The sequence below is a fragment of the Oryza brachyantha genome, chromosome 2 (genome assembly GCF_000231095.2).
Source record: "Oryza brachyantha chromosome 2, ObraRS2, whole genome shotgun sequence".
NCBI lineage: Eukaryota > Viridiplantae > Streptophyta > Magnoliopsida > Poales > Poaceae > Oryza > Oryza brachyantha.
Window position 1 is genome coordinate 23,820,750 of NC_023164.2, and position 20,150 is coordinate 23,840,899.

A 20,150-nucleotide genomic window follows, 5' to 3' on the forward strand; every position below is an offset into this window, starting at 1 on the left:
TCTTGATCTTCAAGGAGATATTTAGCATTTAGCCTGGACTCGAAACACTCAAGTTATCATAGATCGCAGCTGAACATCCTACGAAACATCTTAATATTCTTTTAAAAAACAAACTACATAGAAAATGTGAGGTTTTATATTAACAAATTTGAAGGAAAATACAAGACCATGACCCTGAAAGCTATAGTGAAGGAAAAATAAAAACAAATCATACTATACGCATTCAACATAACCACCCACTATTGAGGAACAAATAAGAGTGCTCAACTCCATCCACACCTTTTGGGTTTTAGGGGGAGAAGGACAGAGACAAGAAGGATCCGCTCTCCCTGCGAGGCTCGCCGACGTGGCCTTCGACGGGGAGGATACCGACATAAGAGGATAAGTTGTTTGGAGAACAAATTGTTAGGAAATGGACTTTTTAAGAAAAAAATTTAGAGTGCATCCACAATATGAGCAAAACGTTGTTTTTATTATTCTATATAGACTACTTTATCACCGTGAAATGAGCATTAGGAAATAAAATAAAATGATCTATCTCTCTAACTATATGGACTACCCATATGAATTAAGATATATTATCTCTCTCATCTATCTTCTCTCTGGTGGGAGAGAGTTAGGGCATGAGTAATGTATAAAGATCATATATTCTATATAGGTGGAACCCATCATAGGTAACATTAGTCACTACTTAGTCGCCGCTTGAGTTACACGATACTTTCTTGATACCATCCCTTCTCTCCTCATCCCTAGGTATACATAATGCACAATGTATGGGGACAATCGCTACGAGACCGCACCATCCTTACATACTGCATGGCTTGCTAACAAATTGCTATGCCGATGGCGAGGGAGGTGGAGAGAGAGATGGTTGGTGACGGCGGCTAAGGCTGCCATCGATGTGCTGCCCTTTGGGTGAAAAGACTAATCCGCGTGCGCGCGTCACTTTCCTTTTTCTTTTTTTCACTCTATAAAATATGGTTTTTTACTTCATGTGTATAAAGTTGGTATGTATATATTTTTACGTATGAAAATTTTTCTATATTAAGTTTATATCTATAATGTTTTGTGTGTACATGATATTCCTAGATCATTCAACGTGGGAACACATGTTACCTGGTCGGGCGTGGACAACCTCAAAAGAAAAGATGCCACGGATGGTAAGAGGGGCCGGGCCGGTGGCAGATCGATTCATTCATCAATACGCTTTTCCGGGGGAAGAACCTCGTGACACCACACCACCGAACCTAAGGATAGCGCGGTTCGTAATGGAATCCTCAGCCGCGACGCTAACAACAACCCGCCCGTCGCTGTTGATGTTGAGCCTCCCACTATCCCCTAGTAGAAGGCTAGCGACTCCTCCCGGCACGCGCTCCCAGGCAGCTCGCTCATGTAAACGTCGATGTGGACGCCGCTCCATATCCGGTAAAAATTCTCGAGCAGATACTCTTCGGAATCTGCCTGTGCGATGATTTTGATCTGCGGGTCGCCTGCTTTGCCCTATGTGCGACGATTTGTGATCGGTGGGTCGCCTGCTTTGCACGCTGCAAGTTCTCGTCCTGATCACGCGTTTCCCTCGTTCAGATGGCACATCACAGAATGAGCTGATTGATTCGACCGGCTCAGGAAACGGAGGAAACAGAGGATATGCGTCATTAGGACGGACAACGTACTCGCGTGCGAGTACACCGTACTGTACGTCTTGAGCAGGGTACAGTCCACTAGTATTACACTGTGGAGTAGTACTAGAGTTGCCATGTCATCCGGGCTCATTGGTTCAATTCAGCGCACAGCTAGTCATGCAATGCCCTTTAGGAAATGCAGCCCCAATCTGTTCTTGTTTAAGCTGAAATTTAAAATTTTTAATATTAAATTTATATATGATTTTGGAATTTTTCACCTAAGCTTAATCATTAGGCTTGATTTTTATATGCTATATATACACTTATAAAATTTTTATTTATAAATTATTTTTTATAAATATATCGTTTGTCAAAAAAATCAAACAATTACCCCATAATTGCAAGCGTGAAAGCAGATAGCTTCATAGCTCAGAGAAATGATAGTATTTCTTGTTCTTCAGATTGCAGTCGTTTTTTGAGTTCTTCTACACATCCAACAACGTAGAAGAAAATATAAATAAGATCATTACAGCAATACCAATAGTGTTACTTCATCAGTCCTATGAAACAGCCGTGTAATTCCCCTGTACACGCTCTACGCTAATACAAACACCCTCAAACATCTCACAAAATCACACTACAGATCGTCAGATCCCGCAAAAAGGCTCGAGATTTCAGCAAAGCGGGCAGCGAACGAGCCCATTCTCGTTGCAATCGGGGCAGCGCCGGAAGGTGTCCAGCTCCTCCAGGAACACCTTGCAGCTGCCGGAGCACTCCTCGCATGGCACGAACCGGACGCCGCCGCAGCCGGAGCACGTGTCCAGCGCAATGCCCTTGCCGGCGGAGCTCGGCGGCGCCATGTCGCAGTCGCCCAGAGCCTTGGACAGCTCCCCGGACTCGTGCATGCGCCGGACCTCCTCGGCGCCGCCCAGGTGCCTGCCGTCGGCGAACACCTGCGGGAGGGTGCCCGGTGCACCCAGCGCGGCGTGGAGCTCCTCCTTGAACCCGGCGTGCATCGACAGGTCGCGCTCGTCGACGAGCACGCCGTAGCCTTGTAGGATGGCCTTCGTCGACCAGCAATCCTCGTATGTCTTGCGGATGCCGCGGAGGCTGGTGAGGTACAGCACCACTTTCCGGTCGCTATCCGGCGGCGGCGGCGGTAGCTGAGGCTGTGGCTCTGGAGGCGGTGACGGAGGCGATGGCGCCATCTTGGCGAGCTTCGCATCGATCTTCTTCTGGAACGCACTGACCCGCTCGCGCACGATGCCCGGAAACCTCTGTATTTCGCGCTTCTTGACGGACACCTCGTCGCCAGGGCAATCCCCAGCAGGGGGAACCTCGTCGAGCGCCTTCCGGAAAGCGGCGATGATGTCTGGATCAAACTCCGGTGACCCGGGCGTCGACCGCTCCCGTCGCTCCTCGCCGCGGACGTTACCGTCCTCATCCTTGTCATCCAGGCCTTCCATGAGCTCCCACACATTTATCACCTCCGGCTCGCGGACCGGAGTCTTGGCCGGCGCAGTGGCCAGCACCAACTGCCTCTGCCGCCTCGCCATCTTCTGTGGCGGCGGCGTGGTCTTCGCCGCGCCGCCGTCGTCGCGCCACTTCATCATCTCCTCGTCCCGGTCCCTCTCGAGGCTGAGCGACCCCAGCGTGGAGGACTTGAGCGAGACGGTGTGGTGCACGGCGGCCGGACCGGAGCGGCTCCGCGCGTACGCCGACTTGCCGCCCCGGACACCACCGCGGAACGCGTGCCTGGACCCCGTGCAGCCCATCCCCTCCCCTCCCCTCCCCTCCACTCCACCACCCGATCCAGCAAACAATCAACCAAGAATCAACACGCCGCAACACTCACCGGCAGAAAAAACCGACTCCTTGGATCACTGGACCATCACGCCCCGACGCGGAGAGAAGAGATCGAGTGTCCCTGCAGGCCGGAGCAAATGCGCGCGCGTAGTTTGGCGCACCGACACCAGTTCAGCTCGTGGATGGGGGCCACCGTGCTGGAGGTGTAGCATGCGAGCTCGACGGCGAGGTACAAAGACAGTTGGGGGGGCGGTGGCGGTGGGCGAGATCTGAGTCGGCCGGCGAGCTAGGTGGGAGGATGCCGTGCGTGCGAGCGGGGAAAGGGAAACGCTTTAAGCCGCGGGGAGGAAGGAAGGCAAGGAGAGCGTTTCGGGTCACGGGCACGCACCGGCCCTCGCGCGTAATGTGCGTATTAACTCGCGCGTTTCCGGTCGGGGGCCGTGGCCTCCGTGGAGCGAGGAGCGTTCCGGTGGATGGAATGATGGCCTACTCGGAATCTCATGTCATTTAGCTAGGCTGGTGACGGGTTTATCCATCTATCCGCGTTGGATCGAGCGGTTGGAGGTTTAGCCCGTCGCGACTCGCGACCCTGCAGAGAGGTTTGGGTCGCGTTTCCTTGCAGCAGCAGCAGAGCGCTTGGAGCTACAGTGCACGAGTGTTCGTCGGCAGCGCGCTGAGATTGTCAATTCAGTGTGGTCAGTTGGTGCACTGTCGTGTCCGCGAGCTGCCGGAATGGTGCTGGAATGGCGTCATTTCTCAAGGCCCGTCGATGATTTTAATACTCGTAGGTTGACGTGGATCGGCGATGATGTGTGCGTGCGAGCGCGGTTGCATCCGAATTCAGGGAATTTCTCTTGGTACTGTGGTATGAACCTACTTATGATCGCGTACTGACGTTGAGATCGCGTAGCACTAAAACCTGCTGCAAACATGCCGCCGGTGCGTTTCAACTTTGAGCCGCAGTTCGCCGCGTTCCTGAACTTGAATTACGCATACCGGGGCAGGTTCACGACGAGCGATGCGATGCGTTGCGGTGAGGGAGCACCTGTCGCCGTCGCTCCTCCTTTGTACTCTTCGTCAGTAAGAAAACACCATGGATGCGCATCGTTTGGAACAAATTAGAGCAAGTGCGAGCCGGCGTCAGAAAGTTGAGCCGGACCCGGCCAAAGCTCTTACACAGTCCAACACCGGGTCACCGGCACGTCGTTCTCATCTACCACCAAGCTTCGTAACACGCTCCTCGCTCCCACAACATTTGAATCTTTGAACGGCTTTGCACGCTCGAAGCCAGTCTGGTCGCAAGAGGGGTTTGAATATTTCAGGCCCTTTCCGGGCAAAGAACCAAGTTTGATTGGTACTTTGAGGCGTCGGTTGGTAGCGGCAGGTCACTCTGCCGACCGGTGAGGTCAAGCGGTGGACGTGAGCATTGGCTCGCTCGTTTCCTTCCAGAAAAGACGAGAGTTTTTCTTTGGCGCGTGGTTGGCATGTCACTCGGACACTCACCTGCCCAGACGCCCATCCATCCGTCGATCCATCTACCACTCGGCGTCTTCCGACTTTCCTAGTCGGTGGTTTGTCTGATTCCTGCTAGCCTTTTGTTTCTGCGTAGTGCACTGCACTTCTCCCAGCTACAAAAAGCCTCTTGTTGTGCGTTTTGCCGTGTTTGCTGATGAGACCTAGGGCAACTTTTTACTACTCCCAGGTCCGAAACAGGTTGGATCCGGCACGGACGCATGACAGATATGCCTAATCTACCGAAATGGAGCTGATTGGGACAGGGGATCGGGATTGTTGCTCGGACAATTGGACCACCGAAACGGCGGGGTAAACTCTGACGAATCCACCGCTGCTTAGGTCTCGTTTGAAACCGACCTAAGACACTTTTTCCGCACACTTCTCAAGCGGTTAAACGGTGTATTTTTGAAAAAAAAAGTTTTATATGAAAGTTGTTTAAAAAATCAGATTAATTCATTTTTCATGTTTACAAAAGCTAATACTCAATTAATCATGTGTTAATGGTTTTTTCGTTTTACGTGCGCTGATTAGCCATTGTGACATAGTCAGCTTCGAACGCTGCCTTGTGTAGCGGAAGTAGAAGCTAGATCAGCCCTAGGAAGCTGTTTGGCACGGAACAGCTGATTAAATTACGGGCTTTTCCCCCTCTTGTTGAGTTTATCCCAATTGTACTAGGTAGATTTTGCAAGCTTTATATATGTTGCAATTCCTAGGAGTGCATGAACATTGGAGCTCTGTGCTGCCTGTAGCAGATCATTAAACGAGCACACTTCCTCAATGCTGGAAGCTTGAAACCGGCAGCTTTGCCGGCTTATTTGCGGCGATGTCTCTCATTTATCAGGGATCAAAAGCTGTCACGTTCGCCCCAGCTCATCGGGACGAATTGAAGGGCACACACCGCCTTTCAGTTAGCTTCTTGCCTGCTGAATCAGGAAAAGGGGAAAAAGGATGCTGCTGCAAAGGTTGACGCCTAGAGTGCACCGCGAGTGCAACCGGACCCAGCTCGTGGGCGCCCACTCGCCGCTACAGCTCGTCGCCTCCGTTCTTTCCAGCTCCCTCGGTTAAACTAAGGCTCATCATCGATAGTTCACTCATGACTGCTGCCGCACTCATGGTATCGATTCCAAGGCCATGTTTGCCGGCTCGCCGGATAGATCGATCGGTACACCATCTATAGCTAGTGAGGTGTTCAGTCATCTGAAGAGAAAAAAAGCTAGTGATGTGTAATGTGTTACTGTAGCCGCAGCAGTTGGTGCCTTTCTTTCATTTTCCTCGGGCACAGTTCAGCGTCGAGCCGTCGACGTCGGTGGTGGCTCACGTACGGTGTCGCCGTCTCGCCGCCGACGTGGTCTGTTCGTGCCGGGAATCTCACGCAGGAGCATGGTGCGGGCCCTGGCCATGGACATGGACTGGACCCATGCAAACACTGTTTGATATTTATTGGGCCTCCTACTGCAATAGTATATTTACAGGGCCGAAAGGTCCCATCGCGGGCCCGTTTATATCGATTTCATTTTCAATGCAGGCTCAGGACGAGAGGGCAAAGGCCGTATTGTCGAGGCCGGTCTACAGAGGACGCCATGCTCGTTGTCTTCTTCTGACATGGCGGAGGTGGTGCGGGCTGAGGAGTGGTCACGTGGGAGTAGGGATGGGCGGATGGCAATCCGGTACGCGAGTACCCATATTGTCTACCTATATCTACGTCGGTGACTAAGCGATAATTTTGTGCTTATGAGTAAGATTCATATAGCAAGTATAAAATCTTGTCCTGTTACCCACGGACGCTTTGTATCCATAGATTTACCTATTTATCCATCATTATCGAGGTGATGGTTTGGATGTTTAAAAAAAATAATTTACAAATAAAATTTTATATATATATTTTTAGTGGCTGAAAAATAAACTTTAATAAAAAAATCCAAAACTAACTATAAATTTAAGGTTAAAAATTTAAAATTTAGCTAATAAGCATAAACATAAGCGAAAAAATAGGAGTGTATATGTAGATAATACAATATCTAAGTAGTAAATAACTTTACTCGTGGATTAACTCTTCGCTGTAATGTCTTTAAGCAAATATCCATATCAAATTAAAATTTTAACTTATATATATATTAAAACATTTATGCACAAGTAAAGCTCACATAACAATTAGATTTGGCAGGTAAACGAATCAACAATTGAAAGGGAAGTGGCTTACCCATACTCATATGCCTATTGGGCATAGTTTTAACCCAACAATAATATACTTGTATGCCCATAGTATAAAATAAAGAATATGTATGATTCAAGGTTCTTATCCATGGGTAAATGGGTAATCGAGTTGATGACCATCCCTACATGCGAGTAGTGGGAAGTGCAGCGAGCAGGGGCAAGCGTGTTGCGTCCCACAGAGAACGAGAGGGACCGCTAGAACTTCAGGAGTTGTCGAGCCAAGATGGAGAAACGGTCTGCGCCCGGGTATTAACCTCCATCTTTTCAGGTATGTTTATATTTATAAAACAAAATTTGAATTCATCATCTCATCGAAAAAACCAAACGTCATAATTGTAAACGACACATAATTTATGAATAAAACTTTATATATGTGTTCCTAGTGATAAAAACAAATGTTAAAAAATAATTTTTGGCAAAAAATATTAAAATCAGCTCTTAAAATTTAAAATTCAAATTATAGCTTATAAACATGAACATAAGGAGAAAAAAAATGGATGCAACAGCCCAAGAAACATATCCCTTGGAGAGGCGCCGGATGAGATACGAATCCACAGCGACAGGCTGCAATTGTGGTACTTTCCAGAAGCCCATTTCAAATTCGGCCCAACATTTTAACAAACCCAACACCAGGAGCATCCAACTTCCCAGGGCAAGAGCGGCCCGGCGTGAGAAGCGGATTAGCTGAGCCGGGGAGATTGCCGTGGCGTCTCCGCCTCCCTCGTCGCCGTCGCAGCGCAGCCGTGCGCCACCGTCTCCGTCGCGCGCCGGATTCCATTCTCCCCATCGGCCATCGCGCCATACTCTCCTCCTCCTCACCACCACATGCCCGATTCCACAGCCTAACCCCGCTGCCTGATTCCATCCCATTCCCCTCCCGGAGGCCGCCCGAGATGTACCACGCGATGCGGTTGCGTTGCCTCCTTACGCGCCCGGCGGTCTCCCTCGGCATCGCGGCCAGCGGAGGTGGTGGGGGATGCTTCGCCAGGAGATTCGGCGCCGTCGCGGCGCCGCGGCCTTGGGGCTCCGGCCGGCGTCTGTGCCGGTTCTACGGCTCCTCGAAGGGCGGCGTGGGCAGCGCCGAGACGAGGAGCGCCGCCGCGGCAGAGGGGAGCACCGGGCGATTCAGCGAGCAGGAGCACGCGAAGCTCGGGGAGAGGGACCAGCAGGAATGGCTGAGCGGCGAGAGGTTCCTCACTGATTGCAAGAGGCGGGAGTCGCCGTTCCTCACCAGACGGGAGAGGTTCCGCAACGAGTTCCTACGTCGCGTCGTGCCATGGGAGAAGGGGAACCTCACATGGCAGAATTTCCCGTACTATGTCAAGTGAGACGCGTGCACCTTCTGTTCGATGCTTTGCTTGAGTGAGTCACATCAGTTTGCTAATGACTAGAAAATGTGTTTTTACTTAATTTTGGATCGCAAGTGAGAATGCGAGGCAGCTACTGAGTGAGTGTACAGCGTCCCACCTACGGCACAAGGGCGTCACGTCAGAATATGGTTCTCGTTTGCAATCCTCTGGAGGGAGGATACTGCTACAGAGCTTGCCAGGTATTGAGCTGACATGCTGCAGATACTTAGTGTTGTCAAATGCTTGTGTTGAGACCTGTTTAATGCAGGGACTGAGCTTTACAGGGAGAGATTGGTAAGAGCTCTCGCACATGAGTTGCAGGTTCCGCTACTGGTCCTGGACAGCAGCGTTCTGGCTCCATATGTAAGCTACTGCACCATTACGTACCAAATATAAAAGAGTGGTTGCAAACTTAATCTAACTCCTAATTTGTAGGATTATGGGGATGACTATTCAGAAAGTGAAGAGGATGATCATGATGAGTCAGAGGATGAGGAATCTGAAACTGAAGATGAAGATGAAGGTGATGAAGACTGGACAAGCAACGGTGATGCTAAATCTGATGAAAGTGACGATGAGGATGCTCTAAAATCTGTGGAAGAACTGAAGAAGTCTGTGGACCGCCTCAGGAAATTGGTTCCATGTACCATTGAGGAATTTGCCAAGGTTATATTTTATTAGCCCATCCAAACATAATGAGAAATATTTTTTTGTATATCTCCTCATCAAAAAAATATATCATATTTTAGTCTGTTTTTCTAAAGCAGTAATTTTTCTTATTCAATGTAAACCCTGCTGCATTAATTTATGTCCTTTACCCTGCAAGATCTGCAAACAACAGGTCATTCCAAGTTTCAACGTTAAACGATCTCACGGACGTAAGAGAGCAAAATGTGTAAAATACCATGTGATAAAACAGAACTTTTTACTATCTCAATGCTTTTCTACCAGCAAATAAAAAATACTTTGGCTTTTTTGTTCTAGCATGGATCTCAATCATAACCATTATGTACTGGTCCTTTTATCCTTTCTTATCTTACCAGAAGAAAAGTAATCAAACATAATGCATTAGCATTTTCCAGTATCTGCCCTGAATCCTGAAATTTCATTCACCTGTATTCTTGCTGATGATGCTTATTCATTTGGTTATGATTCTAGAGAGTTTCTGGTCCAGAAGAAGGCACAACATCAGGATCATCTGAAAGTCCTGAGTCATCTGTGGAAGAGAAAAGGCCTTACCAAAGAGGTAATGCGATATTTCATTGGTTACTCTATTTTAAATCAAATTAAAATTATCTCTAGCAAACTACCGTAAGGTTCAATGGAAACTTGGAACTACTCCCTTAATTCCACAATGTAATACTTTCTAGCCTTGCCTAGATTCACATGGATGGTAATAAATCTGGACGTATATACAAATCATATACATTGATCAATCAATGAATCTAGGCATAAAGTCTTACAATATAGAAATGATGGAGTAGTAACTTATGTTAAAATGCTTGTTTCAGGAGATAGGGTCAAGTATGTTGGATCCCCGGAAGCCTTTGAAGCAGATCAGAGGTGGTTGTTAGATGTTGGCTCTTCTGTTCTCTCTATGTAGTCTTTCACCAGGACAAACTTTTATGGTTTCCATTAAGTATGTGGAATTATAATGATTTGATTTACCTTCCCTATTTCGTATTTAGCACTACAACCTTGCCCATCTATTAATTTTCCTGATTTTAGAAACCTTTAGTATCCTTTAATATCTATCAAGACAGTGTTCCTTATTTCTGAAGTAGGTACTTCTATGCACAAGCCTTCCATGTTCCTCTTAAAGCTACACAGTTCATGATGTGCATGTCTCTGCCCATAGTTGTGTGTTGCATGCTAAAGGGTGTGGAAGCACCCGTGCACATCAGCACATGCCTGTAATTGTCATGAAATGCCCACACGTGGTTTGTTGTTTGGTCTTGTGGGTCTGTGTGGATTAGTATAAGCAAGTGAACAGTAAATTTACTTGTGTTTTTCTCGCATGCATACGCAATGGTTTATTATTTTGTCCAGTATATTAGTGGAACTAGAAAAATAAACTTCTGGTTGTTTGCTAGTATTTCTATTACATGTTAGACAGTATGCCACATTATACTCTTTACTGTAGTTTTATTTTAAGTTCATGCAAACACTGATTTTTTACCATATATATCATATACAGGATCATTTTAGGGAAAATACCTACTCAAGATGGCTCAAGAAATGCTTATACCTTTATTAGTGGCAGGTGGGTGAATATTTTTCTCATTTGAAACAGCATAAAAATGGTTTTGATAGTTCTGAGACCTCAGGGAGACATTGCTTTCTGTAATTTTGAATATTTTGGGATCTGCACAAATCTGGTTAGGTGAAATACATTAGCAAAAAACCCTAATACTGTAGTTTCTTAGGAGAAATGGTTCTCCAGTTGTATTATGATCCTCCTTGTTTCAAGTGTGGTTTTTAATTGTTATAATTTCTTAAAATTAATGCTGCAACAAAGTGTTTCTGTCAAAAATTACAGGACTTTATCAAAGGGACAACGGGGAGAGGTATATGAGATCAATGGGGATCAAGTTGCTGTCATATTTGACCCTCCTGCAGAGAAGCTGCATGATGGTGATAACGATGCAGCTAGCAAGGAGGAAAATGCTAAGGCTTCCATTTATTGGGTTGATTGTATGCCTCTATCCTGTTTCATGAACAGTTACATGTTCAAGAATTTGATTTGGAAATTTCAGGCATGTTGACTTCATCTGGTTTCCTTTTACTTAGCTCAGGACATTGTGCATGACCATGATGCTGAATCAGAAGATTGGCACATCGCAATTGAAGCACTTTGCGAGGTACCAGAAGATATATTTGAGTTTTAGTTGTACATACCCCAAGATTTCAGTTTTATTGTTGGCCAATCCCATTCAATTATTTTACCTACCTATTTACCAGGAAATGTTTTTTCTTTAATTAGGTTCTGCCATCTCTACAGCCAGCAATCGTCTACTTTCCAGACAGTTCCCAGTGGTTATCTAGAGCAGTTCCAAAATCAAATCGCAGAGAGTTTATCCAAAAGGTAGAGGAAATGTTTGACAAACTTCCTGGACCAGTAGTAATGATATGTGGACAGAGCATATTGGAAGCAGCATCCAAGGACAAGGACAAGGAACCTGTAAGCTTTGCAAACTCCTATGCATTTGAATTTAACCAATGAAACAGTTTTTGTTTGTTCTTATTTCTGTTGTGGACATGTACAGCCGGCGCTGATGTTCCACAATCTCTCTCGCCTGTCTTCGCTGGTAATTGCTTGGGATTTAGTTTAAATCAATTCATGTTTATTTTCAGGAACAATTTTTTCACTAATCACAAAAGAAAGTTTTCACTCGTGCAAGGTCTAAACATTGTTTGTTTAGTTTCTGCATGCCTTTGACAATGCAGTGCAATATTCATAGGTTTTGCTTTTTCTAATCAATGAGCTTGGTTGACTATGCCTATAATTTATGTTAACTACACCCCGCCCCCCCCAACCAACCATCAACCTGTATGCATTATAACTGGTACATAAAAGATAAAACACTTTTAGTTACCTTTATATTCCGAGGCATGACAGGCTGCCAAGTCAATAAAACACATTTGAAACCACCTTATCGGTACATGATGATAGATGTTTAGTGCTTCCTATAGATTGAGTAGAGAATCTGGGTCATTGAATGATTATACATGGTTCATGCCTGGTTGGCTGTGGACATGCTTTTTTTGGTAGCACAATTGCAGTTCTGGTACCCAATTGAAACGACTTATAACTTATTAGTTCCTTATAAATCATAATCTGTTTTATATACTAAAGAGCATGCCATAAAGTAGGATCTGATTGGGATGCTAGTTGCTTAGCTGTATGAATTATGACTAAACTTTGTTTTCTTTTCCATTTGTACACTCTTTTCTGACAATATCTAATTATTTAAGCGAGGTTTCCATTTTGTATTTGACAACGGGTACTTATTTGAAATGTTTGTGTGCAGCAATCATCACTAAAGCGATTGGAAGGGGGGATGAAGGGACAAAAATACTCCAGATCCAGGAGCATATCAAAGCTGTTCACAAATAGTCTCATTGTTCCTCTTCCCGAGGTTTGTACCATTTGCTAATCTACAAAGTTATGTTAAGCAGAATGAACTATTAAGTCTGCCTTCCATTAATGTATGTTGATGTCACGATGGCGTTTATTGTTAAATCACTGATTTGCAGTGCCTAGAGCATCCATTCTAGTGTGCTTTAGCTTGGAGACCTTGAAGGTCCTACAGCATGTGATCTTGTCTCTGTCTATTTACTTACAGGAAAACGAGCAACGACGAGTTTTCAATAGCCAGATTGAAGAGGATAGAAAAATTATTATTTCAAGGCATAACCTTGTTGAATTGCACAAGGTTTGAATGCAATTTTCTGTTCCCACAATTCCACTTATTTGCTTCGTATGTCATGTAGGATTGGTGCTCTCTCATGTACCAACTGTATATTATGACCGATGACACAGGTACTTCAAGAGCATGAACTATCATGTGTTGAGCTTCTGCATGTGAAATCTGATGGTGTTGTTTTAACAAGACAAAGTATGTCCACTCAATATTTTCAATTCATGCATGCGCTGAATTTAAATATGGTATCAGTTATTGGTTTTTGCTATGTGCTAGTGCATGGCACAAAAAAGTAGAAGGAAAGGTATTTTCATTAAAACGTTCATTGGACTTCCTGCCAACTGTTTCGATTAGATGATGCATTCGTGTATTGGGTGATTCTTCTATGACTTTTGATTGAAACTATTGGAATTCTCAATTGAGTCATAGATGTCATTCCCGAGTCTCTGTCTCTGTTTGGTCACAAGGACTAGTATCCTGGTAGTGCTCCTACTGTCCTACATGCCGAACCAGTTGAATTTGGACGGATTTTGAATCAGTGAGTTGTTGAAAACTCATTGTGACTGTCCTTTCTTGTAACCAAATTGTTTCTTTTCTTGGAGACCAAGTTATAATTTATACTAGGTTACTAGTTGTAGACTTGTAGTCAGCTGGCTACGTATGGAAAAAACCTTCATTATCCTAAATTAATGAGTATGCTGCAAATCATTTGGAAGGACAAAGTAGGCTAACAGCGTACACCCACTTCTAATTGGATCCTAAATTAAAATTTGCTTTGTTCCCCCCTAACCAGCTAGTGTATTGTTCTCTGCAGAAGCGGAGAAGGTTGTTGGATGGGCTAGAAGTCATTATCTTTCATCAGCAGCTCTTCCTTCCATTAAGGGTGACAGATTAATCATCCCTCGTGAGAGGTACTTCACTTCAAGATGATAATTGCCGTACAAGGGCTCTAGGCCAATTTCTTTTATCCAGGTACTATTTATCATAATTGTTGCATTTTTTGAAGTCTGGATGTGGCCATTGAAAGGCTGAAGGAACAGGGTGTTAAAACTAAGAGACTCTCTCAAAATATAAAGGTATTTAGCTTCCATATTCCATATTTTAACCATTTCCACATCTATATTATCTGCCACATCAATAGCTTTTTATCTGATAGTAAAGCTCATAAGTTTCCTAACTTCAGAATTTGGCTAAAGATGAGTATGAACGCAATTTCATTTCTGCTGTTGTACCTCCTGGCGAAATTGGAGTGAAATTTGATGATATTGGGGCGCTGGAGGATGTTAAGAGGACGCTGGATGAGCTCGTTACTCTTCCAATGAGGAGACCTGAACTTTTCTCTCATGGGAATTTGTTAAGGGTATGCCTTAATTTTCTGCTATACTTGTCATGATCACTCACTTCCTCTCCTGCATAACATGTGATCTTGGAACACCCATTCATATCATCGTTGTCTTCTAGAAAGAAGTTTATTTTGGTATGAGCTCAGAAAGCAAGGTGTGAAGAATTGAAGGAATAATATTTGTTTTCCTCCTTGTGTCGATTTTAGACTAATACTTTAAAATGGTGTACTTTTGCATCATCTTTCCACAAGTTCCTTTGAATTTGAGTTAACATTGAGTTCCATGATGTGTAGTGATCGCATGTTTTTAGAATGTAGATGTTACTCAAGAGTTCTTTCGATGGCTAGTTGCTATAGCAGAGAAAAATGAGTTTGTAAAACAAAAACCCTGGTATGTTGGAATGACCTTAAAAATCCTGTCAACTCTATTTAAGAAACCACTATAAGTTGATCCTCTTTTGAATGTTGGACCTATTTCTGATATTTTATAAATATTGAAAATTAAATGTGCTCCTGACTGTTCAGGGCTAGTACTTATGGTATTTGCTATTCAATGTAGAGTTGATGATGCAAGCATCATCAGAAATACATATACCTTTGAAGGCAAATAGATAAAACTAAATCGAGAGATTCTGCAATTGGAAACATAATTTCTTATGTTCATATGGTTCTTGACAATTTGTTGCTTAGAATTCAGGTATCTTGATACCTGAATGTTGGATGTCCTAGTAATTTGTTGTATTCGCCATCTTATTTGGGATTTAAGCATACTTGCATTGGGTTAGCTGAATTTGTTTTATAACATGGACCCCTTTTCAGCCCTGCAAAGGTGTTTTGCTCTTTGGGCCTCCTGGAACAGGAAAGACACTCCTGGCAAAGGCACTTGCAACAGAAGCTGGAGCAAATTTCATCAGCATAACTGGTTCTACACTAACATCAAAGGTAATTTAATTTTACTTGTTTCTATTTTCAACCTTGTTATTTGCAGTAAAGCTCTTAAGGATGGTATGTGCACTTGGTGTGACCCAGTAAATTACAAACATCAATTGAACTAGTTTATTTAATTCATGAAAGTTACAATTAGTTGGAACTTCTAATTTGATTGCAAGTACCAGGGAGATTCATCTGTACTGCCACTCTACATGAGAGATATACAGAAAATCCTACTTGGAAGCTTGAGATTTATGTACTTGTGTTTCATGAAAGCACAAGGTGCAGTGGGCAAAATCAAAGTTTCCATACTTACCTAGTAACCTTAGACAAGTTTGAAAACAACTTTAGTGTGGCATAACTTTTACTAGTTACAAGCTAAGTCGACTATTTTGGCTTGGCAACGTATTCTATGCACCCAGGCACCCTGGCGTACTCATGCACTCGCTCAATCTAGGCCCTCCGATCACAAATTGGAAGGATAGAATCAAAGAGAGATGTTTTTTCACAGAACCCCCTGCGCCTATGCGGCTAAGTTGGCCCATGACCCCTCGATTCTTTCTTCTCCCATCCAGCTTCTCCCCAGATCTAGAACCTACTGGTCCTCTCTCTTCCACGGTGTCGACGGCGGCTCCTGCACAGGAAACCCATGCTCAATGGGGAGGAGAATGAGCTTCAGCCTTCCATTTCCTTTTGTCCTTGTTCCTCTCCTGCTTTACTGTTAAATTAATCCTCTTTGTGTGTCTCCTGGTGGTGGAATCGGTTACATCGGCCACAGCAACAGCAACTCTCATGTATTCCTTAATCTCCTGCGCTCTGAGCCTCTGAGGGCCGGTGGCGACAGCAGCATTGATGGTGTTAGTTGCTGGCCATGCGACAAGGGCTAGGTTATGCTACAAAGCATGAAGAGACAAAATTTCAAGTTGACTGGTTAAAGATTGCTTGTGACCTCATGTATGCATATAGATTGATGAATGTACCTTCTTAGCTTGGATTCTTTTCCCCTTTAAGATGTGATTGCTCCAGTATTGATTAATAGTGATCGGCAACATTGTCTTTTTTTAGATGAGATTGACGCATATGCCAATCAACTGAATACAAAAGCTCTTGTTTGCCTCTGTCCAACTTGGGTCTCACAAGAAAATTCGAGCCACCATCGACGCCGCATGGAGAGGAACGACTGCGAGTGGATTTAAGCTGTTGTCAATGTCGTGCAAAGAGAGGACCGGAAGGTTCCAGGTATGGGGAGAAGTTGGACAGGAGAAGAAAGAATTGAGGGGTCATGTGCTAACTTAGCTGCGTAGGAACAAGAGGTTTGGTGAAAAAAATGGCCCTCTTTGATCCTATCCTTCCAATTAAGATAGGATGGCCTAGATTGAGTGAGTGCATGAGTACACCAGGGTGCCTGTGTGCAAAGGATATGTTGCTTTTTGGGTTTTACCAAAAAAAAAAAAGACGAAAAACTATAACCAAAAGGAGAAACTGACCTCTCAGGCAATTTTTCTCATGTAATAAAATTCACGTGTTCAATTTGGATCTGGAATCAGTTCCTGTGCGGATTTCTGGTCCCCATGACCAAAAGGTGCAAAGGTGAAGCAAAACAGTGAAGTGTTATAAACATGAAATATACATATGCTGAAAATCAAAGAATAATTGGAACAGTCTGCATAAACAGTTTTTAAAGGGGCTGTCTGTCTTGGCCTCTTGGGACCAACTTGATTACACACATAGTTCTAGAATATCAAGATATCAACCTACTTAAGATGTTAAAACTTAGGAACTTATATTTCAAAAGATTTGGTTCTTTTTGTAACTCCCCATCCCACATTGAGGTTTCTGAGTTCACAATGGGGATCGAGTGATTTTGTCTTTTTCTTAAACAATGATTATGATTGTCCTTGACAGGTTGAAGCCTTTTTTGCACTGTTGATTGTCTCCTGTTGCTTTGCATGAAAAACTGAAGCTACTGATGTGAGTCCTATCGTATTCATGAGGTCTCTGTTCATGAATCTAGATCATACCAAATGATCCTCGCTCTTTAGTCATCTTGTTAGTCAGTGGTTGGAGCTTGGGATGATGGTGGACAACCTTGTTTTGATAGAATTTATGGTATGCATATATGCAGGCAGAATAGGTGCACTGTCTGGATGCAATTTTTGAGAATGTGCCCCTAAGATCACAAAATGCTATTGCCCTTCATTCTCCTGCACTGTCCCATTTAGATAAAGGTTTATTTCCCAACAACGCACTACCTTACGGCTCTATTTTCTTTGAACAGTGGTTTGGAGATGCTGAGAAACTGACAAAGGCCCTCTTTTCCTTTGCTAGCCGATTAGCACCTGTTATCATATTTGTGGATGAGGTATGTTTCCTTAAGTGAAACAAACAAGTGCTTGTATTCCCCTTCAACGTGCATTCTCCTGGTATGATGTATTTAGTTTGACATGACAGGTTGACAGCTTATTAGGTGCAAGAGGAGGTGCATTTGAGCATGAAGCAACAAGAAGGATGCGGAACGAATTTATGGCAGCTTGGGATGGTCTAAGGTCCAAAGAGAGCCAACGGATCCTTATTCTTGGTGCAACAAATCGTCCATTTGATCTGGATGATGCTGTAATACGGCGTTTGCCTAGACGGTAAATTTGTATTCGTGCTCTTGCTTCCAAGACAGTAACATGGTGATCTAGCAAGATTTTCATTGTTTATTGACTTTCATGATCTACAGGATATATGTGGGCCTTCCAGATGCTCAGAACCGAATGAAAATTCTCAGAATTTTACTTGCTAAAGAAAACTTGGAATCTGATTTCAGATTTGATGAACTTGCCAATTCAACAGAAGGTTATTCAGGAAGCGATTTGAAGGTATAACACTTGCACGAGCAACCATAAATTCTTTTTGATGTGGTTCAGAAATTGGAATTGTTTTGTTCCTTCTTTTCTTCCATGTAAGCAGGCAATCTGAATTTTCTTTTCTGCAGAACCTATGTATAGCTGCAGCATATAGGCCGGTTCATGAGCTTTTAGAAGAAGAAAAGAAGGTAGCTACCTGTGCTCCTTTACCATTCCCACTTGCAAACGATTCCATAACCATTGAAATTATGTGATATCTTATTTTCTCCAACTTTGACGTCTTCCATAGGGAGGTTCGTGTAGCCAAAATACGGGACTACGACCCCTTAAACTCGATGATTTTATTCAAGCAAAAGCCAAGGTATTGCAAGCTGCACGCATGATTTTCGTTCTTTGTAGCAAAGCACCATTTTTTTTTGTCACGCTGACGTTTTGCCCCCATTCAGGTAAGCCCATCTGTTTCCTATGATGCGACGAGCATGAATGAATTAAGGAAATGGAATGAACAGTACGGTGAAGGTGGCAGCAGGACGAAATCACCTTTTGGGTTCGGCAACTAACTTGATTCTCCAACCTTGTTGTATTTGTAACATCAATAGGCTGCAGGAGGTCTCATTTTTTTACGTAGAGCCTATTTATAAAGTTGCAATCATCTTGTAATTACCATAGTTAAATATCTAATGAAATAGCATCTTTTATCATTTCATACCGGCTCGTGTTATCATTATACAATTAGGAGAAGATCAGAAAACAGTTAAGATGGACTGAAAAGGAGACATAAGTAGCTCCGGCTTTGCTTTAAGCCTGATCAAGATGTAAATGCTCCAGGAATTTTCCCAACGTATGCTTCTCTGATGGATGTAAATGCCCCCTCTATCCAAATTAAAAAAAAAATAAAAAACAACTTGTAGGATGAATCTGGATATCTTTATCCCTACAATATGAACAGAGCTAGTAATCACTTCGTGTAAAGAGAATATTGGGACGGTAGGTTTGGCGATGTAAGGCAGCTACCAAAAAACGATGGAACTGCCTAGTTGTTTTATTCTCCATGAATGACCAAAAATTAAACTTCCGAAGTTCAGAAATAAGAATATTTGTCCGATGAAACTGGCCGGGAACCAGTTCGCAATCCACAAGAGAGGCACGCTTTGGTGAACGCTATAGCTCCTGGGGTAACAAAGAAACTGAAGTTTATCATTCGATATATCGATTCTACCTACCTGTTGCGCAAATTCGTGCACTATCGTAGACTTATGATTTTGAGGCAAAAGCAAAACATGAGTCCGTGCGAGCAACCATAGACGCACGGTCTCCGTCACAATATTTTTAAATTGTTTAGCATAAATTAATATTGAAAAAAGACTATTATATTTTTAATAAATGGGGAATGAGTGGCTGTTTGGATCTAGAGACTTTTTTTAAGTCCTTTGTCACATCGGATGTTTGGACGTTAATTAGGAGTATTAAATATAGACTAATAACAAAACTAATTGCATAAATAAATGCTATTTTATTAGACAATTTTTTAAGCCTAATTAATCCACAATTAGTAAATGTTTACTGTAGCATCACATTCACTAATCATGGGCTAATTAGGCTCAATAAATTCGTCTCGCGAAATAGTCCAGAGTATGATGTGTGTTTTATTAATAGTCTATATTTAATAATTCTAATTAGTGTCCAACCATTCGATGTGATAGGGATTTAAAAAAAGTCCTAGGAGATCCAAACACCCCCCGAGTGTCGTGAGAGAATAGATGGGATAAGATGAAAATAATTATATACATATAATGATTAATAAAATAAGCAGTGCTATAAATAATAATTTAAATATTTTTATTTTAGTATAGGATTTAAATTCAAAAATACTTACGGTCTTTACCGTCTAAAATTAAAATGTACTACTAGACAGAGTAGTTTGGAACCGGCGAACTTTGACACCGCAGGCTCACATCCACTCACTCACGAGCAAGGTGTCAGGACTCAGGACCACGAGTACCAATCACCAAAGCATTCGTCCTTGCGTCGCAACTCGCAAGATTTGATCAATGTGATGTGACGCAGCCGGAGAATCGATCAAATAATCATGTAGA

The 20,150-nt window shown here is 43.5% G+C and overlaps 2 protein-coding genes across 3 annotated transcripts; one reads left to right on the top strand and one right to left on the bottom strand.

Moving 5' to 3' along the window:
- Positions 1-2,130: 2,130 nt before the first annotated feature.
- On the bottom strand, positions 2,131-3,892 carry LOC102702255 (uncharacterized protein At5g39865-like). The gene has a single exon (XM_006647830.3). It carries the CDS (start codon positions 3,395-3,397, stop codon positions 2,297-2,299), a length of 1,101 nt encoding a protein of 366 aa, XP_006647893.1. The 5' UTR covers positions 3,398-3,892; the 3' UTR covers positions 2,131-2,296.
- Positions 3,893-7,829: 3,937 nt separating this feature from the next.
- On the top strand, positions 7,830-18,866 carry LOC102705413. Of its 2 annotated transcripts, XM_015834099.2 has the most exons (24): positions 7,830-8,481; positions 8,582-8,706; positions 8,775-8,869; positions 8,942-9,172; positions 9,665-9,752; positions 10,018-10,069; positions 10,704-10,769; positions 11,046-11,200; positions 11,297-11,367; positions 11,490-11,687; positions 11,773-11,814; positions 12,538-12,645; positions 12,853-12,942; positions 13,050-13,125; positions 13,745-13,841; positions 13,937-14,006; positions 14,114-14,290; positions 15,092-15,214; positions 17,481-17,564; positions 17,654-17,838; positions 17,928-18,066; positions 18,183-18,242; positions 18,344-18,415; positions 18,501-18,866. In XM_015834099.2, exons 1-24 carry the CDS (start codon positions 8,051-8,053, stop codon positions 18,612-18,614), a joined length of 2,949 nt encoding a protein of 982 aa, XP_015689585.1. In that variant the 5' UTR covers positions 7,830-8,050; the 3' UTR covers positions 18,615-18,866. The 2 variants fall into 2 exon arrangements, with proteins under 2 accessions (XP_015689585.1, XP_040376870.1); XM_040520936.1 differs by lacking the exon at positions 11,773-11,814.
- Positions 18,867-20,150: the final 1,284 nt, after the last annotated feature.

What these genes read in the sequence shown, in the direction of transcription:
- LOC102702255 (XM_006647830.3), bottom strand. Translation starts at nt 3,397, where the DNA reads ATGGGCTGCACGGGGTCCAGGCACGCGTTCCGCGGTGGTGTCCGGGGC.
- LOC102705413 (XM_015834099.2), top strand. Translation starts at nt 8,051, where the DNA reads ATGTACCACGCGATGCGGTTGCGTTGCCTCCTTACGCGCCCGGCGGTC. An exon ending in AATTTCCCGTACTATGTCAA is followed by an intron (nt 8,482 to 8,581) that starts GTGAGACGCGTG and finishes TTGGATCGCAAG; the next exon opens with TGAGAATGCGAGGCAGCTAC. An exon ending in CCATTGAGGAATTTGCCAAG is followed by an intron (nt 9,173 to 9,664) that starts GTTATATTTTAT and finishes TTATGATTCTAG; the next exon opens with AGAGTTTCTGGTCCAGAAGA.